The sequence below is a fragment of the Corvus moneduloides genome, chromosome 4 (assembly GCF_009650955.1).
Source record: "Corvus moneduloides isolate bCorMon1 chromosome 4, bCorMon1.pri, whole genome shotgun sequence".
NCBI classification, from domain to species: domain Eukaryota; kingdom Metazoa; phylum Chordata; class Aves; order Passeriformes; family Corvidae; genus Corvus; species Corvus moneduloides.
The window spans coordinates 24,733,159-24,752,498 of NC_045479.1; the positions used below are offsets into that span (position 1 = coordinate 24,733,159).

Consider the following 19,340-nt stretch of genomic DNA (forward strand, 5'->3'; position numbering starts at 1 on the left):
AGGGAATCTCCCTGCAGCTGAGAAGGATAAGCCACCACCACTTAAGCTGCTTTTTTCAGGTTTGAGAAAGACACAAAGGGATCACCCACCCTTAGCTGAAAAAGGCAGAATGGCCCCAAGCCCTCCCACCAGCATAGCAGAGAAGTTTTTGAGAACGTGGCTGTTTGGAATTTTTTTAATAAAATGGACTTTTTTCTTCAAATATTTGTAACTGAAAAAATAATTCAATTTAAAGATCAGTTCTCTCCCCCATTAACTTGTCACTTTTATCCTTTTCCAGTTGAATACTCTGGATCTGATGCCCCAACACCATCCAGCTGTGATGGTGCTGATCACCCCTCGCCATTGGCTGCATAGTGGAAGGGAGAGTGCGTGCTAGTCAAATACACATTACAAACAAGTAGTGGTTACAGCAGAAAGATTCAGGATTACATTCAAGGTAGAGGCAGAACATCAGACTTCGTTTTTCCCAATGGGTGCAAAAATGTATGTCCAGGGGAATACCTCTTCCGACAAAGAACTATTGAACTATTATTCAAACAAATAATAGTAAGAAAGCAGAGAACTGGGCAAGCCTGCTCTGGGCACTGCTTGGGGAAAAGACTTTCTAACATTTCTGGGGCTGAGGCACCACCTTCCCCTCTGCCCGCAGGCACAGGGTTATCGCTCGTTCTCCTGGCAGAAGGCCCTTGTACGGAGGGACTCTCACAGGTCAGCCGGGCTCCTCGGGACATGAGGCTCATGGTTCTGTATCCTCTGGGCTCCTTGAAGCTCTTCAGCCCTTCAGCCAATGCACGTATGTTAGGCAAGGTCAGGGTCACTAAATTCTTACAGTTTCACACCTGATGGTGGATGAGTGAAGGTGAAAGGGAGCAGCTGTGAGCTCAGCCTTTCACCAGCAACCTCTGGAAGGGCTACACTGATAACAGGCATTGGCATCTCTCTGCCAATGACTGGAGTACCTGGCCCAGGGCAAGGAACCAGGGCTGGGTCAGGCCAGGACTGCAGCTGGAGTGCTCCCACCTTCCTCTAGGAGCTCATTGCACTTTATTGATAATTTCCTTCTTTATTTAATGGCTGCAGATTTGTAATTATTTGTACAAAAGAACACAGCTGGTTTTTCTGGGGGCTACTGCAACTATGGGCTAGAAGAACCTGATTTTGCTTGAGTCTGACAAACAGGCAGCCTCACTTTTCCCCTTAGCATTTCGGAGATCCTCGCACTCTCCCCATACTTTCCTCCTTAGAAAGTCCTAGCCTCCTGCCCCTACAGATGGGCAGCTGCCCTAGGGGAGCTGGTGAGACCTCTGTAAGGTGATTGCTATATACTCACTGCTCCCAGTAAGCATCTGGGTTGCACCAGGAGAGAATTCAGAGAGGGCTCATGAAGATAAAGGGGATGCCCAGCAGTCTCTTTTATTCTGATTTTAGTTTGTGACACTGTAGCTTCAGCAATAGAAAGACTGTGGGGAAGGGGGAAGGGAGGGTGTCCTCCCCAACCTGGACACTGAGGGAGGCAGGTAAGAGGCTCCAACTTGCTTACAGCTCAGGGCCAGAGGAGAGAGGAGGGGACAGAAAAGAAGGAAGCTGCCAGCAGGCTCCCCCTGCAAATGATTAAGAAAGTGGCTCCCCATGCAGTTAACAAGCAAACAGGGCTCAGGAAAGCAGGAGTATCTCCCAGGTGCAAACAGGCATGACCCCACCCAGCTGCCAGTTCAGTGGCTGAGGGAGAGCACATTGTGCAGGGTTGGCATTCACCTGCCTCACCATGGAATACAGGTACCAGCACCCCTGTGGCACAGCCTCCCCCTGAGAAGAGGACCAGGTACCAAAGTTGCAGGGAAGCAGCATGTGGCTCACAGCTACCCCTCCCCAGCAGGAAGCTCTGCAGCCCAGCGTGGGGGAAAGGTGGGACAGCATCTTCATGGAGATACTGAGGATGGCAGTTGATCCTTTCATTGCCTGAGCAGGTCAGTACCTCTGCATGACTTCAGAAGCCACAGCTTCCCCCACCTCACTCAGCCCAAGCAGCCTGGACCCAGCTCAGGGCCAAAGCAGGGACAGCCTCATGGCGAGGTGGCCACATCCACCTAAGCCATGTCCCACCTGCTCAGTATGGCCGTGAGTTACTACTGACACAAGAATTTTAAAGTAACGGAGTAAGAGCACAGGAGTGAGCCACAGGCCTGGTGTTCTACCACAGAGCCCTGCCCAAGGATAGCACTGTCATGGCTCTGAGGTCCTGGGGGCTTGTCCACCCACTCCTCAGTCTGTAGTTCCCCTGAGGCACCAGCCTGGGGTCCTACAGGGACACAGGGAACCAGCTCAAAGTAAGCAGCCATTTACTTTTGCCTCTTACCCTGTGGGACTGGAGGGAGGGAAGAGCTGCCCAATACTTGCTTTCAGGCTCCTCCCCAGCAAGAGGCCCTCACAGTCACTGAGCCGGGACCTGTGCTGCGCCACACAACACCCCTCTTGCAGTCCCACTTCCCCCTCCTCGCCTACTGGGTCCAACATGCATCCCCAGCTGCTGCTTTCCACTGGGGCATGTGCTGCAGTGAGGCACCAACACAGTGAAGGCAGGAGACAGATTGCACATGGCCCCCAATGATATGTTACTGATTACCAGCTGTGCCCCTCACCTGCTACCCAGGACACACTGGCACTTCCATGTCTCTGCCCCAGGCTGACTGCCCTGCTCATTTGGGGACGTCACAAGTGCCTGGGAGCTGGGGGCAATGGGCTGTGCCTGACAGCAATTTAACATATAAGGACCTGATTTTAGCACCTTAAAAAATGGTTTTGCAGCCCAAAGCGAGTGAAGCAAGCAGGCAGGCCGGCAGGCCTCTGCCAAGCTCAGCAATATTTGGGAAACCAGCTTAGACGTTACCAGGTTGGTGGGGAGCCCTGGTTCCCTTTGGCTACATTTGGAGAAGGTGCCTGTTCTGCCCAGCTCCTCCCAGCCCTGCGGCAGATCAGACCCTCCCCCCCAACAGACGGCAGGTGCTGCAGAGGGCAGCTGCTCTGGGCCCCGGGCAGCCGTCCTGCCTGTGTGTCCTGCTCCAGAGGTAGAATCCCCTTCCACAACCGTTAAGACCGACCATGCTGGGGCAGCACAACCCCCTTTATCCGCCAATCCCAGGAAGGCACAGAGTGCTGCTTCTGGAAACGGCTCAGGCCCAGTCATGCTCCGTCCCACGTGAGGGAACAATGCGCTGCCATCGCTGCTCCTGCCTGGAGGAAGAGGGGCTGCTGGCTCTGCTCTCACCCTGGCTGGGCCAGGCTGTGTGGAGCGGGCAGGAGGCCACCAGCCCCACAGCTCCTCCTGCCTCATCCCCCCCCAGCAGCCGTTCTCCCTGCCCTGGCCCACTGCCAGCTTCATGCAGGAAGGACACTGTTAGGGGAGGAGTACAAATACTTAGGAGCTCGCTCTTTTTTCTTTTTTTTGGTTGACTGGCCTCTTTCCCCTGCATGCCTGTGCCCTCCCACTCCCATTCCCTTCAGTCTCTGCTCACAGAATTACAAGCAAGAATCCCAGTGCAGCTGCAGATCATGTCCATCAAGAAAGTCTGTGGAAAAGAGGCTGGGAGCCGCAGTGCTCAGGGGAGCCAGGCTCATGACAGACCCCCCTGGCAGCTCCAGCCAGTCCATGCTGTCCAAGTTAGCCTCAGCCAGATCCAGGGTTATGCCCCCAGATGGCTCGTGAGCAAAGTGCAATTCCGAGGTGTCCATAGGTGAAGGTGGGTGGTCCAGGATGGCCGAGCTGCTCAGCATCTCACTGTGGAGGTCATCAATGAGGGACAGGGGCTCCGGCCCATCGTGGCCTGCAGTCAGCAGCGGGAGGCCGGTGCTGCTCTCCAGGAAGTCCTCCAGCCGGCCCACGGGCACCGGCTGCCCCAAGGACACCGGCACTGCCAGCTCAGAGGAGGGGTGGCTGCTGGCCGGTGGGGAACAGGCTGGGGCCACAGGTGGTTCTTTCCCAGCTGGGGACGACTGATCCTTGAAGTCAGCAGAAATCTCTGTACAGGGAACAAACAAGCCAGGTAAGGAAAAGTCTGGCTGAAGACCAGAAGGATCCCTCCCGCCCACCAGGGCCACAGGGACCCCCGCCAGACTAAGCCATCACTCACCACCAGCTGGGATAAGGAAACTCATCCTGTGCCTGTGTTTGCTGCACTATGGAGAGTTTTGAGCCCACCTCCATGGAATTCCATCTCTGTCCACTATCTCAGAAGCAATGTGCCCGGATCTGATGCAGCAGTGCCATCAAGAACCACAGAACCATATTAAGGCCTGACTGACATCTCCCTCAGTGCCTTAATGACTACTGCCAGTGCTAAAGGCACTGGAAGGGACACCAGAGAGAAGAGTGGGGCCATGACAGACTCTCCTCTCGGTGCTCTGCAACCCCCAGATTCAGACCCAGGGACTATGGGAAATGCTGGCTTTGTCTCCTTACCTCCACTTTCGATGAGGATATCAAACAGGTCGTCCATCTGCTGGCTGGAACAGCCGTTCTCCTGGGGAGAGCAAGTGCAGGATTAGCTTCCTCTTTACCAGCAGAGCTTCCACCTCCAGCAGCACCCTTGGCTGCTGGCTCTCCTCCCTTGCCCCAGGAACAGGGCTGTTGTCTAGCAAGAACGAGCACACCACGAGCATGGCACCAGAGTCCTCTGTAACCCAGGCTGTTACTGGCTGGGAAAGCATGGTCAGCAATGGCAATGAATGGCTTGGGATTTTTACCTATGATTTACGGTCTGCCCCAAACCCTCCAGAGGAAATTCAACAAGGAAGGTGCAGTTGTGTCTCCATTTCCTATCACTGGCCCCCATATCAAGAAACTAACTAGTTTCACAATGGCAACTTTTCATCTGCTCTCCAAGGAAACCAGGGAGAGTAACTGCTCTCACCTGGGCCTTTGGCTGTTGCTTCATGGCCTCTTCATAGCCTGGTGGTGGCTCTTTCATTGGGACCGAGGGAACAGAAAGAGGTGGTGGAGGAGTTCCAAAAAGCGGCGTGTGCTGTTGCTGCTCCAGGTCCATCTGGGAGGGGGAAGGGGCAGCAGGAGAGCCAGGCTGCGATGAGGACTGTTTAGAATGAAGGCAGAAGAGGGATTGAATGCAAATCAGGGAAAAGTCCACATCAACTCCTGTCTCATGGCTGCTTTGAGAGACCATCACCTCTCCCTGTAAGCACTGCACAGCGGTCTGCCTTCTTCCCTGGACTTTATGCCCTATGCTCAGGCTGCAGGGGAAGAAGACAAATTTCCCCTCCAACTCACAGGTGGAAATCTTTAGCTGATTTTTCCAATGCTAAAGCAGCCACACCACAAACCACCTCCTCACTTCTCCTGGACAGGGAGAGCCTCATCTGTCCAAGTGGGGGATTCCTCCAGCACTTCGGAGAAAAAGGGCACTTCCCTTGTGTGTTCAGCTTACTCTGTGCAGTACATCCAGGGCCTGTCTTCTACCTGCCTCCCTCTGCAGTGCCTGCTTTGGGGTCACAAGCCAGCTTCATTTAGCAGCAAGTTTCACAGCCTGATGGTGGGCAGAGAGCACCAGAGCACTCAGCAGCACCAGAGATCCAAAGGAAACCCCAAGTGCTGCAGGAAGCGGTGTTCATGACTCAGCTTCTCCAGATGAATCAGCACACAACTGCTCGTAAGGACAGCTGAAACGAGGATCAGGCCTCTGCCTCTACAGCAGCTATGCATGACCCACATGGAGACTTGCGCCCCTGGAGCAGCAAACCCTGGGCAGCAGCTGAATGCTACTTCCAACACATGTACATGCTGATGCCCTTGCCCATCCTGTTTTCCCTGGAAAGCTGCTCATCTGTTCTGTGACCCACAGGCAGAGGAGCGACCCTAGACCAGCTGTGCTAGCCAGGGTTCACTCTTCCTGAGAACAGCTGGAAACCATCGCTATGACACAGGCCACTGGGACATGCTGGGAGGGTACCTTTTTTGATACACTGGGTGGGCTGGTTTTGCCAGAAGCACCAGTTTTCAGGGACTGCTTATGGAAACCACTGGGGAAGAAAGGCTGCAGATTTGCAGGTATTGAGAAAGACAATATGGTGTGAGCCAGCTGCCCTGTGACCACCTGCAGACCTAGCTTCTGACCCTACAGGGAGGCAAAAGGATTGGGAGAGTCAGTACAGATGCCTCTGCAGCACACAGGCTAAGGGACTCTGAGGAAAAAGGTCCCTTCATTTACCTTCTGCACTTTATCCAAGGTCTCAAAGTAAAACCAAGGCAGTGACCCTTTGCAAAGCAGGTATCTCACTCTAAATATACTAGAAATTACTTCTGTCTTCATATCCTTTCCAGGAACTGACTCAGAAATGACCCTCCAAGCTCTAAAAACTCTTCATAATCTTTCTGTATCTTATCTTAATTACAGGTTAGAGCTACAGCTAAGCGGGCTAGAAAGGGAGAGATGCACAGCAGAGCCTCTTTACAGCCAGCACCTGGAGAGGGGTAAAGGCAGAGGTGCTCTTTCCTGAAGCAGTATAGCACTTCACAAAGAGGTGATTAACTGGCATGCTCAAGGCAGGGGAATGGAAATTACAGCATGCTCAGCACTACTAGAGACTAAAAGGTCACAGCCTGTTTACCCCTCTGAGCTCGCATGCCCCTTCAGCACCAGGCACTCTGCCCACATCACCCTCTCTCCATGCAGCAGCCACCTTTTCTGTTCAGCAGCACTCCTTCAAGAATCTGGGACATCCCTGTGAATCAAGGCTGCCCACTCCGGCCCCTCGTCATTTTTAATCCACAGACAACACCCACTGGTATCTGCCTATGGGTACAAACACTGGCAGCAGGCAAACGAAACCAAGGGAGAAAAGTGAGCAGGCAGTGAGCTACCTTAGATTGGTCTGGTCCTCTGGGCTGCTGCTGCTGCGTGGGCTGCTGAGGGGTGTTTGTAGGTACCTGACACGGCGGTTGGCTGGAAGGTTTAGCGGGTGATGATTGTACGCTCTGGAAAGGAAAGGGTATCCATAGCAGGTTATTCCCCAGACATGACATGGACACAGACCTTAGGTTTCTTACAGGATTTATAAGTTTGTTTTTCGCCACTCTTTATTCTTTATGAAATTCAATCCTTCTCTTTCACTGAGCAGAGAAATCAGATTGGGTGCAGTTCAGAGTCCTATGAGAGGAGGTAGTACCAGCCTAAATCCCTGGGCTACCCATGACATGCCTCGAGGGCTGCCAGACCTGACACAAGGAGCTGTGCTCTTGTGGAGCAGTGGTGGAGTTCAGGTGAGATACTCTGGGGTATCAAGGATGACACTGGATGCTGATGTTTAGACAGCTGCCAACATCTCACCTGCTATACAGCAAACATAGCCTGCTCAGTGCTTGTCCCTGATGGCAGACACTGCCACTTGCTCTGCAGAAAGTGCAAGAAATGTATCAGCAGAGAATGAAAATTATCATTGATGTCATGGAAGGTGCTGGGGTTTGACATATGCCATAAAACCTGGGCATATTTATCCCTTCCTGGAAGGAACACTCGGAACACTTCTGTTAAGTGCTGAGCTCATGCCAGCAGGGGAACAGTAAATCATTTCTGATGAAAGACTCTGTTAACACTGAAATACTGACACGCATTAAAACAAAGAGCAGCCAAAAAGCAAACAGTCTGCTCCCAGGGTCTGATTTCAGCTCTTGGTAGATAAGATGACCCATCTATCACTCCAACTACGATCTCTACAGTAAAGGACAAGAGGTGAAATACACTCTGCTCATTTTACTACCACGGGCATAGTTGTTCTTTCAAAAACTAGTGAACTGTGGCAGCAAACTCTTGTCATCCAAGCCTGAGGTCCTGCCTGACAAAAGGCAGAACCATGTGTTTGGAAGAATGCTGAACAGCCTGCGATGCACAGAGCCAATCGTGCACTGCTGTACACAGGTCACCATTGTCAAATTCCAGTCGTTTTGCTGAAGATCTGCTTACACTGCTGTTTTACAAAGCCACGATCTAGCAGCCACCGTAGCGAGCAACTCAGCCCTTTCAGTATTTACTGCACTGAATTTCCACCCCATTAAGTCATCCTATGGTAACTGCAGTGGGAAGAGGAGAGAGGAACCCAAATGCCCGCAGCAGTGATGGGATCCAACCCTTGCCTACCTGCAAGGGTGGGCAGCTGCTCCCTGCCTTTCCGTGGGTAGAGAGGCCCTGCCTCTCAGTGCTCTGCTTGGTCACGGTGAGGACGATGTGGGTCCCTGTGGAGTCAGTGATGAGGGTGGGGGGAGGGGTGCCCTTGATGAGGTCGCTCAGGGCGCTCCCTTGCTGGCCAAGGAAAAGCCGCGGGCTGTGGGACTGGCACGGTGGCTCTACTTCCGCGGCTGGCACCTCCTGCTTCACTATCACGGCTTTCTTTGGCACTGGGCTTGGATTCGAAGTGTCCATTTGGCTAGCGGTTGGTGCAGGGCTGAATTGGTCTGTTTGGCCACTGGATTGCTTCACAGACTGGCAACTCAGGAAACCGTTTTCACTCTTGACCTGGGTGCCGAATGCTCCTGGTTTGGAGGCGAGGGCTGTTCCTTCTCCCGCGGCTGTTGGGGCTGGCTGTGATTGCTGAGAGCGCTTCTCCTGCTCCAGCTGTAGCCTAAGCATCTCCACCAGCTGCTGCTTCTGTTTCAGCATGCGGGTGAGTTCCTCGATCTGCTTGTCCTTCTCCTGCAGCATCTGGTCTTTGTCCCTAACTTCTGCATCTCTGCTGTTACCAGCGCTACACCGCTCTGACCTGGCTGCCACATTTATGCTGCAGGAGGCGGACTTGGAGCTTTCTTCCTTCACCAAGAACTGCACTGGAGATGTCTGCAAGGTGAGCTGGGTCAGAGGTGAAGTCACCATCTCTCCAAAGGTATCTCCAGTGGCCGAGTTCTCGTCCCCTGTGCTCATTTGCGAGCGCTCAGAAGGAGTTGGAGAAACAGGAGGAGTTGAGCCTGTGCTCCCAAACTTCATCACGCCGCCACCAGTAACTGTGGCCACAACTACTTCTGCTGGTGCAATGCCAGTGGTGACCAGGGCTGGCCCTGTGCTCAGCCTGGCAGTTGGGAAGGCCACCACCACTTCGGCAGCTTTAGGGAGGACAGCTGCTGTGCTGGGCTTGGGAGTGGGGGTTGTTTGGCCGGCTGCACCGTTCTGCTCTTGGTAAGCTCGGAGACGCTCAATTAGGTCCGTCTTTGTGCCCGAGACAGGCAAGGCCCTCAACTTCAGCTCTTGCTTCAGCTCTGCTACCTGACAGACGGCGAAAAAAGAGGGCAACATTAAGAGAACATACACTTCTAAGTAAACAACTATCAACAGCTACCAGAGCTACGAGACAAAGGACTAAACTGATCTTCCTGCAGGCCAACAAACTTGCACCTCAGGTACAGACTGGGGGGTAGCAGTCCCAGCTGCTATCACTACTCTTGTCAGTCCACCTCAGCCCTACTCTGGGGCAGCAACATCGTTTGGTACTGTCCACTGACAATGGCAAAAAGGGTCTCTGCGGCTTCACAGGACATTTACCTTCATCTCATCCAGGTTGGCAGGGAGAGGGCCAGGCTTGCCCACCGCAGAGTTACTGTTTTGTCTCATCAGCCCACTAGAACCAGAGGATACTGAAGATGTGCTGCTGACTGTGGCAGAGTGATTGCGTACGGTAGGGGCACTGGTACCACTCTGCTGCTCTCCTGGAGGCCTGCAGGAAAAAAAAGAACACAGACATCAAAATCACAGTGGGAAGACACCAGAAGCCCTCAGTGTCAAACACGTTCAGAAACAGCCGGGTCACACTGAAGCACACCAGTGTTCTCGGCTATATCCATGCCCCTTACTGTGCCAACCGACTCACTTCAGCTGCTTTTGTCTGATTCATCTTGCACCGCCTCTTTTTGAGGCCCTCTCGAACCTACAAGACCAAGTGTGTCACACCTGTCACACCCAGTGGCCACCCCTCACACCCAGGACACCACGTCTTTGGTAACAGTGCTGGGGAAGCAAGCGCTTCCTAAGAGAGCTGCCACTGCGGACCCGTACTTTGGTGGGGCTGGCAGGATGGTCTGATAGTTGTAGTGCTGCTGCTGCTGGTTGAGGATCTGAAGCTGGAGAAAGAGTTGCTGCTGCTGCAGTATTTTGGCATAGGATGAATCCATGGGAGGAGCTCCCTTGTCCTGCTTTTGGTCCGGGGGAATATACTGATGATATTTAAGCTTCTTGACTTTAGGCTTTAAATCCTTGGCTTTTTTACTGCGCTGAGACTTCTCACTAGCAGACTTGGGCTGGCTTTGCTATTCAGAAGAAAAGGAGGAAGCAAGTAAGAATAGAAACATTGATATAACATAACATCCCATGTAAACCAGAACACAGACTGGGACTTTAATTTTGAAATTCTCTAGTTTGTTCACCTCAGGGTCTTTCCATGCTTCTCTGAGATAACATTACGGACACAGCACCGGCAGCAGCTTACACTGCACCATAATGCAGGTCACCTTTCCCAGCACATCAGATCATCTGCTTATCCAGTGCAGACTTATTGACTCTAATTATAGATAACACTGATTGTTTCAAAACGTTTTGCATTCAGCACTCATTTTATAGAAGGTGAATTCTGCTTTCCACGGAGCAGAAAATCCCATTAAATATGTTACAATTAGTGTCAGAGGAATACACTAATGAGAAACGTTTCCTTCCTTTGCAACTGTTAATCTAGTACTTCCAGCTCCAAACCTGCTTAAAAGTAACCACCTTATCTTCTTTCAGTCTACAACAATGAAGACATCACCCAAAACAGTACCTTAATGAGTGTTGGTGGGGGCTTGGCAGCAGTAAGAGCCACTCCATTGGTAAGACTAGGGGGCAGAAGAGGTGGAGGTGGCAGTGGCGGAGGTGGCTGCTCAGGTAGGAAAAGAGTTTCACTGGAGTCTGCGCTAATCTGCAACTGGGATGAACCCTGCAGGGACAGAAAAAGGCATCGTGAATACACACAAGAGGAGGGAAATAGTTTAATAGAGTGTAGGAACTGTCCACTTAGAAGGAAGGAGCACAGGTTTCAAATCTTTAATCAGACTCCTTTAACCCACTGCTTCAGTTGTCCCTGAGAAGCAGCACAACTTCTTAGGGCAGAAAAGGAATCAAAATCTCACACCTATATCTCCCAGCATTGCCTGCTGGGATCAGCTGCACACAGGCTGTATCACCAAGCAATGGCTGCCTCCTTCCCCACATGGCACCACCATGAGGGTTTCTGAATAACCAGAGGAGGACGTGACTGAGACCACACAGAGCTCAGATCCCTAGTGAAATCTCACAGACTACACCTCTTAGGAAAGCCTTAGTCTCACTTTTTAGGATCCTCTGCCACAAATCAGCATGAAGCTCCAGGGCACTGCAGGAGGCCTCCACAGTCTCACCTGAGCTAGTGATGTGCCAGTGGTGCTAGGGAGAGGCTCACAAATCCGGGAGTCCATCGGCGATGGGACAGACCCTTGGGACTCATGGCTGGCTGGCTGTTCTGGGGAGAGGGCATCACTGCTGTCCTCGTCAAAGGAGGAATTGTCTGCAACCTTTGGGTAGTTCACCTGTCCAACTAAAAACACAAACATCAACTGGTCTGTAAACTGGAATAAGAAATGATTTCGCTTGACACTAGATGTTTCACAAAGACAATGATGACATGGAGAGAGCTGTGCTTAAAGCACCAGCTAAAATGAGAGAACAGAGTCCCACCTGGATCAGGTTTAAGTGTTTACATTCACTATCTATCAGTAGAATAAAATGATGCAGACTGGGGTGAACCACTTCTCTTGCTTCTTAGCCAGGCAAGATCAGTGAGTGTAAGAAGAAGTACTTAGGTCTGCCCAAACCCAGCTCTGTGGCATGGCTTATTTCACTATCATCTGGCACCAAAGAAAAAGACTGGACAGTATAAGGTTGAGCCACAGTTTCTTTGGTGTTCCTCCTGTATGGTGGAAGGTAGAATCTCTCCTGGATTCTTCTGTCTTGGAAGACAGAATCCCAAATTGTCCTCTAGTCTTACAAGCAACAAGGGCTACGGATTAAGTGGTGGCCCTGGCTGCTATTAGCATTTCTGTCCATCTACACGCCCAGTAGATAAATTCACATGAGTGTACATTTGTAATGTAACAATGTTTTTTTAGACTACATTTTCTCAAATTAATCCTGCTAAGCAGGGAAATACTGTCATTTGCACCTCACCTAAAATCAAGAGGAATCCAGAGATGTACTTTGCCCAGTCAGAAGGAAGCCACATCTCTTATGCTTCAGTTGACAAGTTCACCCTTCCTCAACTACTTCTTGCTCAATAGTGAAGCCAGGCTCTCCCACAACACCGTCTTTTTCCTTTTTTATGGAAAGTATTCCATCCTGCTCACAGTTGTGTCCCATTTGTCTTTACAGTAGGTGTGCGTGTTTGAGGGGATGAATAACCACAGACACACAGACTGCTCAGTCTGGGGAGACGGGAAAGAGCACTGCTGAGGCAGTGGGAAGGCTATTCCTCAGCATTCCTTTCAACCCTCGGAATGGCACTGGCATGATTTACATCTGTTCTGGTTTATTTTTAAAGGGGTTGAATCCTCTGAAGTTTTCGAGTTCACAGACATCTTTTGTTTCATCACACCTGTTTATATTCTGTCTCCCCTCCTGATCTAAGTCAGTGAGTTCTGCCTGACCATGTTGTTGACATGTTATACTGAGAGAGAGATTTTAAGGAGACAATCTAGGGAATACAATCTTCAACAGTCTTTCAAGTCTTTAGGGCATACAGTTACTTTCACATTTTTCCGGAATGTCCACATTCCCTATGATTTAACGTCTCCATAGCATTATCTGGGCCAGAGGGAGATCTGCTTTTCCAGATCCTTGGGCTGAAAGCCTGTGATTCTGGGCCAGGAAAACAAGACCAGCCATGGGATTGCACTCCCTTAGACATGCAGGTGGATTGATAGGTAATCACAGCCACATGTGGGAAATGCTCTCCACAAGGATCCTCATCTGACCTTACCAATAATAGCTTCCTTCAGGCTTGATTCCACAGGCAAGATGTTCTTCTCCACCAGCTCCATGGGCCCTGGCCTCTGTGCTATCTTCTCATTGAGGTCATCTGCCAGTCTGGCTCTCTTCAGCTTCAGCTGCTTAGCCTGCAAGGAGGGTTCAGCTGAGGTCTCTGTTTGGGGCAAAGTAAATAAAATAGCATCAATCCAACAATGGTCAACCCACACCCTTCAGCAGTTTAATTCTATTCAGAAAGGTAACAGTAGATAACTGTGCAGAAAAATAGGTGATGGAGAACAATAGATATGCACTATAAAGACATATGACACATACTATATATATTTAGGTTATAAAGATAACTACAGTGGCCCTTGTGACAAATTCACTGTTCTTAAACTGATGTCACCCAATTCTCGTTCATCTTTTCCCTCTGGTTGTGCCCCAAGCTTGGTGCTCAGCAGCAGCACAGCACTCCCTCTCTGAAGCTGAGGTTCATTACTAATCAGATCAAATCTGCCTCACTCCCTCTTGGACATTTTACAGTGTCTTCCCTTAGTAGAAGAGCAGTCCATGGTCATTCTATTTCATTGTTGCTCAGCCACATAAAACTGCACAACTTGAATTCACACAACAGGTCCTTATGACAATAATCTCCAGGCAAGCAGAGTTGAATCCCTCCCAAGGAATCATGCAAACAGGCATGATCTTCTGCCTGCTCCCAAATGAAAGGAAGCTTTGGAGGTCAGTGGCAAAACAGAAAGCTGCTAGAAAAGTAGTTACAATAAAGTTTATTTTCAGTGTTTCCGCGTTCAGCACGTGCCATACCTTCCAGAATGTGCATCCTAACCAGCTCTGATCTCTCTGGCCGAGACCGGATTTTGCGTTTCAGATAGTCCTCTGTCTGTAGCAAAAACAAACAAGCAAGAACCACTTTCAGCTGATCAGACACAGGAGCGAGGTAATCTTGAACAGCACAATGAAAAGAAACAACCATCTTTAGCTGCTACTGAGATCTAAATAAGCACAGAATGGAGAAGGGGCCTATCTCCTGTCCCAGAGCGCCCAGAAAATGAGCTTACTCTGAAGATGACCTTCCAGTGTAATTACCTCAGTCAACTGTGCAATGCTGCCCCACAGAACGGAAACTGGGAAGGACTTCCTCAGGAGAAGTCCTCTTTTCCCGTTGTATGCACCACCACTGACTTGTGCCAGGGTAACATCCATGAGATTTCTTTTTACATTAAAGATAAGTGCACTGGGGTTCCACTGTTCACAGAAAATACTTTCATGTACTACCGACATTCAGGGCTGACTTATGGTTTGGGGCATACTCTTTAATTTGATTAAAGATATGTTATTTGTTAAGCTGAAGACCCCATGCAGTCCCTTGGGGGGCAGAATCTAAATGCTGTGACAAAGCTTATTTCACTTCCAGAGCTGCTTTTAGCTCTGTCTTTGGAGAATGTGCTACAGAGCAATGTACGGAGATGATCCCAACAGGCTGAACACATTACTCTTTACACAGCTGAGGAATGGGAATCTGGAAGCAGTGGGTAATAGACTGGTAAGGACTGGCCATCAGGATGGGCCTTCAGAGAAAGCAAGTATTAAAGTCAGTCAGAAAACTGCACCATAGTTGCTCAACTGCCCACATAAAAATATTAACTTAATAAAGTTTTAGGAAAAAAAGAGGAGAAATAAGCAAAAGCCCTTTGGTCACTGGTCTTAATGCAAAATCCCCTGTTCAAATCCTTCCACAGTTTAAAGGGCCTCCCTTACAGGTCTTAATCACAGCTGGGTTTTTTTTGCTTATGTTGCTTTCACTTTTAAAACAAAACTTAGTCATAACAAGTTTCATTCCACTGTAGGCTAATCAGAAAAAAACAGCCCCAGATGCCTTCTGAGGAACAGAAATTACCAAGAAACTCCCTGGTTAGAAAAGGTGGCACATGAAGTGTGATGCCTGGCTTCCTCTTTCTATAGAGCCAGAAGTCTGGGATTTCAGTGTCACGAGATTTTGGGGGGGATCCTCTCTATTCAATTTTGAAGTTCTAGTCTCCTAGATAAACAATTGCATGTGCAGGTAACAGAGAAACTTTCCTCAAGGTTGGAACTGAGCTCCACATGATAAGAGCATTTAATAGCAATTAAGAGCGAAACAGACACCATAAAAATAAAAATGCCAAGTGCATGGACAGTGAGGAAGAGTATCAGTCACTTCCAGAAAGATGACTCTAGGGAAGATCCAGCCACCATAGTCAATGGCTTTTAGGCACAACTCGTTCACTGAGGGTTAACCAGCACCACATGCAAGCTGCAGAACACCCCACCCAATACATCTCTGACTACAGAAAGCTGTATTACATCCAGAATATGAACAATTCCCTTCTGCATCTCATTAGCAGCTACAGGATACCCAAAACACAAGACATACTATTCCTGACTTTCCCAAAACACTAAAGATTATATTGCATCTTACCCTGGCCCGCTCCAAACTCCTTCTTTGTTCATGAAATGCAGCTGGACTTTTCAGAGCTGTGGAGAGGAAAAACATTTAGTGAATGAATTAGAATGATGGAAGTTCTCTCACTGCACAACCCTTCAGGCCAACTAAGTCAACAAACGCACCGCAGCAACTGCCTCCTGCATCTTCCAACACACTGAGGCAGATCTCCAGCTGGTACAAAGCAATGGGAATTGCCACACTCTGACAGCACCGGGACACAGGAACTGATCTGAAATTTTTGTGGGCCACTGGAGAGTCTAACACAGGTACACTTCTGGTCAAACTAACCACTGCTCCCAAAGCTGGGTCCAGGAACATGATTCAAAACCAGCCCCTCAAATAATGCCTTTTACAAGGTTCAACACATAGTATGATACACAGGACCCTTACGGGAAGAAAACACTCTGAAACTCTGAAGTTACATCAAATGGTTGGAAGGATGGGGGACAATGCAAATGAACCGTAAATCCCCTTTACTATCTTTTAATGTCAAAGGAAGCTGCAAGTCTTTCCTTAATCTGCACCGGTGTTTTGTACACATGCAAGGACTGGCTGCAAATCCTGCAGGTCCACAGGACACATATATTGCTCCCTGTAAGAGAAATTACCGCAAGAACAGGAACACTTGGAGAGAAAAGTACATCTGTCTATTGACAGAAAACCACAACCTGAGGAATTAGCTTCACCTCTCCATAGAACAGACCTCCTTGCCCCCTCGGGCCCTGTTTAAAACCAGAGCCAAAATGGATCAGGTTTTAAGAAACTGATCCTCTGCTGTCCAGGACCACACTAACCCTGGAGGAATCTCTCACTCTGCCTGGCTCCTCTGGAGCACACAAAGCTCACGTCACAGTAAAACCAGAGAGAGAGGGTGTAGCAGCTCCTCACAGTTTCCCTGAAGCTGCAAGTAGCTTGTTTTTTTAAAAACGACCACACTGTGATTTGTATTAAGAACTAGCTGAAGGGAGCATAATAATTTCTTTTCATATTTCTGAAATACTCATATTTTAAACTGTCTGAATTACCATCAAGCTAAACAGAAAAGTTAAAGAATCTCAGCTTTAAAGATAAGTTGCAAGTCTTTTGAAGACAGAAAACTAAGCTCATAGTTAGTAACCCCAAAGTATTGCATCTAGGTCCTGGGAAATATAGTCTGCTCATATTATTTTTCACCTAAGACCAGTGATTAAGTAGTTCTCAAAGGTAAGTTCATAATGAAGTCTCAAAAGACTATTAAAAAATAAAAGCCCTTGCATAAATGCAATGTAAGAAACTACTTCTAATATATGTGGAGCCTTCCAAGCCCTTTCCTACAGAATGGAATGAAGTAGCCACAGAGAGCGTTAAGACACATCCTGTGAAATACAGAGAGTCCCTCTAGGTTCACATCAATGGGGTAAGAAGTAGAATTCAGTCCACATGGCAGGAATTCTGAACACGCCAGGCATCATAGACGGGAATTGGACTACAGAAGTGAATGAAGAATAAATTGTAGAATAAATTAACAATAACTGAAAACTATAGTGAGTGAGTATATAGACCCTACAACAGGGGCCAAATAGGTCCTGTTCAGATGAGTTTCATAAATCTGGTTATGGAGAGAAATCACCAGAGAAAGTTACACAAGCTGTGAAATGCACTTTGAGATAAACCAAAGACGTATGGTAGGGATATTGTTTTGCAGCAACTACAAAGTAATGAAAAAAACTTTCCCATCTAGCTGAGGCACCAAGAAGGCCTCAGCTGATGCCTGCAAGGAGGCGTCCTGGGCAGTCTGACCGTGGCACTTCGTTGAAGAGCAAGGAACAAACAATACTCTTTTCAAGTCGCATGAGCTGCTTGTGAATACACACATGCTTGAACCTGAACATGCTTTCCTTTCATTGTGTGCGTATCATGGAAAAGTGAAATAAAAGCTCAGGTCCACTTGGGCAAAGATAGCAAGCAACATTTAAATCTGCATAAACATCTACCCTGGAGACAAGCAAAGCAGGATTCATCTTGAGTCTTCAAAAGCTCTCTACCAGAATGTGCAGACACGGCAGTAATTCTTTACTCTCTCCTTCCTGCCTACCTCTGCTGTCAGTATGAGGCAGCAGATGAACTTTAAGTGACATTTCCCTGACCACAGCTAATGGTCAGAAAAATGCAGGAGTTCAGCTGGTGTCACAGGTAGTCCAGGAAAACTCTTGCATACAGAAGAAAAAAGCAAGAAAAGAATCTCTGAGTAGGAAAAAAGAAAAACACATATACATTTAACAGTAAGTAATGCAGAGCTGCTACAGGAATAATCTCGTAAAGAACAATTTCAGTCTCTCATGACTAGTCCTCTGGAAACGTGCACTGGGATGTAGCTCTCTGGGCTGGCAACATGACAGAGGACTTCATATTCGACCTCTGAAAATGTCAAGAGGGCACAAATCCTTCGCTGCTTCCCTCAGCAATCTAGGATGAGGCTGACATGTCAGAATAGGCTGTTTATTGTAAAATCATACTCCATTTGTAGTTAACTAAGCCTTGCACATTTTTTGGCTTTGAAATGACTACTTAGCCCAGAGCTGTAGAACAACTCTGTTAACTTTACTATAGCAAATTTAAAAAAAAAAAAAGGAAAAATATAATCCTGTGAAGAACTCGGAAGCAATAAGGCTCTGGGTGAGCTCTAAAGGAGACCCACAGTGCAGAAATGCCCTTTTTCCAGCTCCTACCACTACCCTTCCCAGCCACTTAGCATTGATCCCTGCAAAACTATTCCTGTGCCTCATAACCCATCTGGCTCACTCACCAGAGTGCTGCTTTATCCATTCCACTCAAAACTACCCATATTGATAAAGCTCTACCGTGCTCAGCCATATCAGCTCTGGTGGCTCGTTCTGGCCGTGTATGTGAATGAGTGGCTGAGCTGGTGGAGCAGAACCTGTGCGAACCAGGTGGGCGTGGGGCAGCATTCCCACTCCATCCACAGCCCTTAGTACCTGAAGCATCAGATATAACCACAGAGGGTATGGGGTGAGGCAACTCCAGTCACCTGATGCTTTCTGACTGCTCAACATGCATAAAATACACTAAACTATTCCTTACAGTAGTTTGTCTAACCTGTTCTTGGAGGCCTCTCATGAAAAATGCAATATTATTGCAGAGAAATTATCCCAGTGCATAGATGTTTTTACTATTTAAAAACCCTTCTGAATGTCTAACTTATATTTCCCTTTCTACAATTTATACTCTTTGTTCCCCACCTTACCTGCAAACATTACAAAGAACAATTTATTTTCTTCCTCTTTGCATCTATCCCTTTTGAAAACTTTGGTTCTCCTACAATCTTCTGTTATATAAAATGAACAAAGCCAGTTGCTTCAATGTTCCCTTGCACAGAACATTATCCAGACCTTTGCTTGTTTAGTCTCTTTTGGACTCCTTCCATTTGAGCTGCATTTTTGCTGAAGCCTAGTGTCCAGAACTGGGTACATACTGCAGCCTAGGCTTTATTGGCTGTTACAGAGTTAAATGATTCTTCAGTAACACTTCTCAGTCACATGTCCCAGCCAGTTTGCCTTCTTGTGTACATGAAATGCACAGCGTTCACTTATGCTTGCCTCAACCAAACCACGCCGGTACCAAGCCAGCCACTCTTCTCAGTTCATGCCACGAACTAGGCATTACAAAAAGTAGATATTCTGCCTTTTTCTTTCATTTTATTCCATAGTTCTTGGCTTCTCCAAACATTGTGAGTCCCAGTCCCGTCCTCCCCCCAGCCTACTAACCTGGAGCTTAATAAACATGCAGACTGTTCCTTTGTTTACATCAAATCA

The 19,340-nt window shown here is 48.5% G+C and overlaps 1 protein-coding gene across 1 annotated transcript in view; it reads right to left on the minus strand.

Annotated features, from left to right (window-relative positions):
• Positions 1-160: 160 nt before the first annotated feature.
• The window catches only part of MRTFA (myocardin related transcription factor A), a 104,618-nt gene continuing 85,438 nt past the window's right edge, over positions 161-19,340 (minus strand). Inside the window, exons 7-18 of the mRNA XM_032105849.1 lie at positions 15,502-15,557; positions 13,848-13,923; positions 13,033-13,194; positions 11,420-11,595; positions 10,804-10,959; positions 10,047-10,297; positions 9,537-9,708; positions 8,145-9,260; positions 6,872-6,985; positions 4,911-5,087; positions 4,460-4,520; positions 161-4,019 (exon numbers count right to left, since the gene is read on the minus strand). Of these exons, the coding sequence (XP_031961740.1) occupies positions 3,520-4,019; positions 4,460-4,520; positions 4,911-5,087; positions 6,872-6,985; positions 8,145-9,260; positions 9,537-9,708; positions 10,047-10,297; positions 10,804-10,959; positions 11,420-11,595; positions 13,033-13,194; positions 13,848-13,923; positions 15,502-15,557 (3,017 nt within the window). The 3' untranslated portion in view covers positions 161-3,519. The remainder of the gene's footprint in view (positions 4,020-4,459; positions 4,521-4,910; positions 5,088-6,871; positions 6,986-8,144; positions 9,261-9,536; positions 9,709-10,046; positions 10,298-10,803; positions 10,960-11,419; positions 11,596-13,032; positions 13,195-13,847; positions 13,924-15,501; positions 15,558-19,340) is intronic.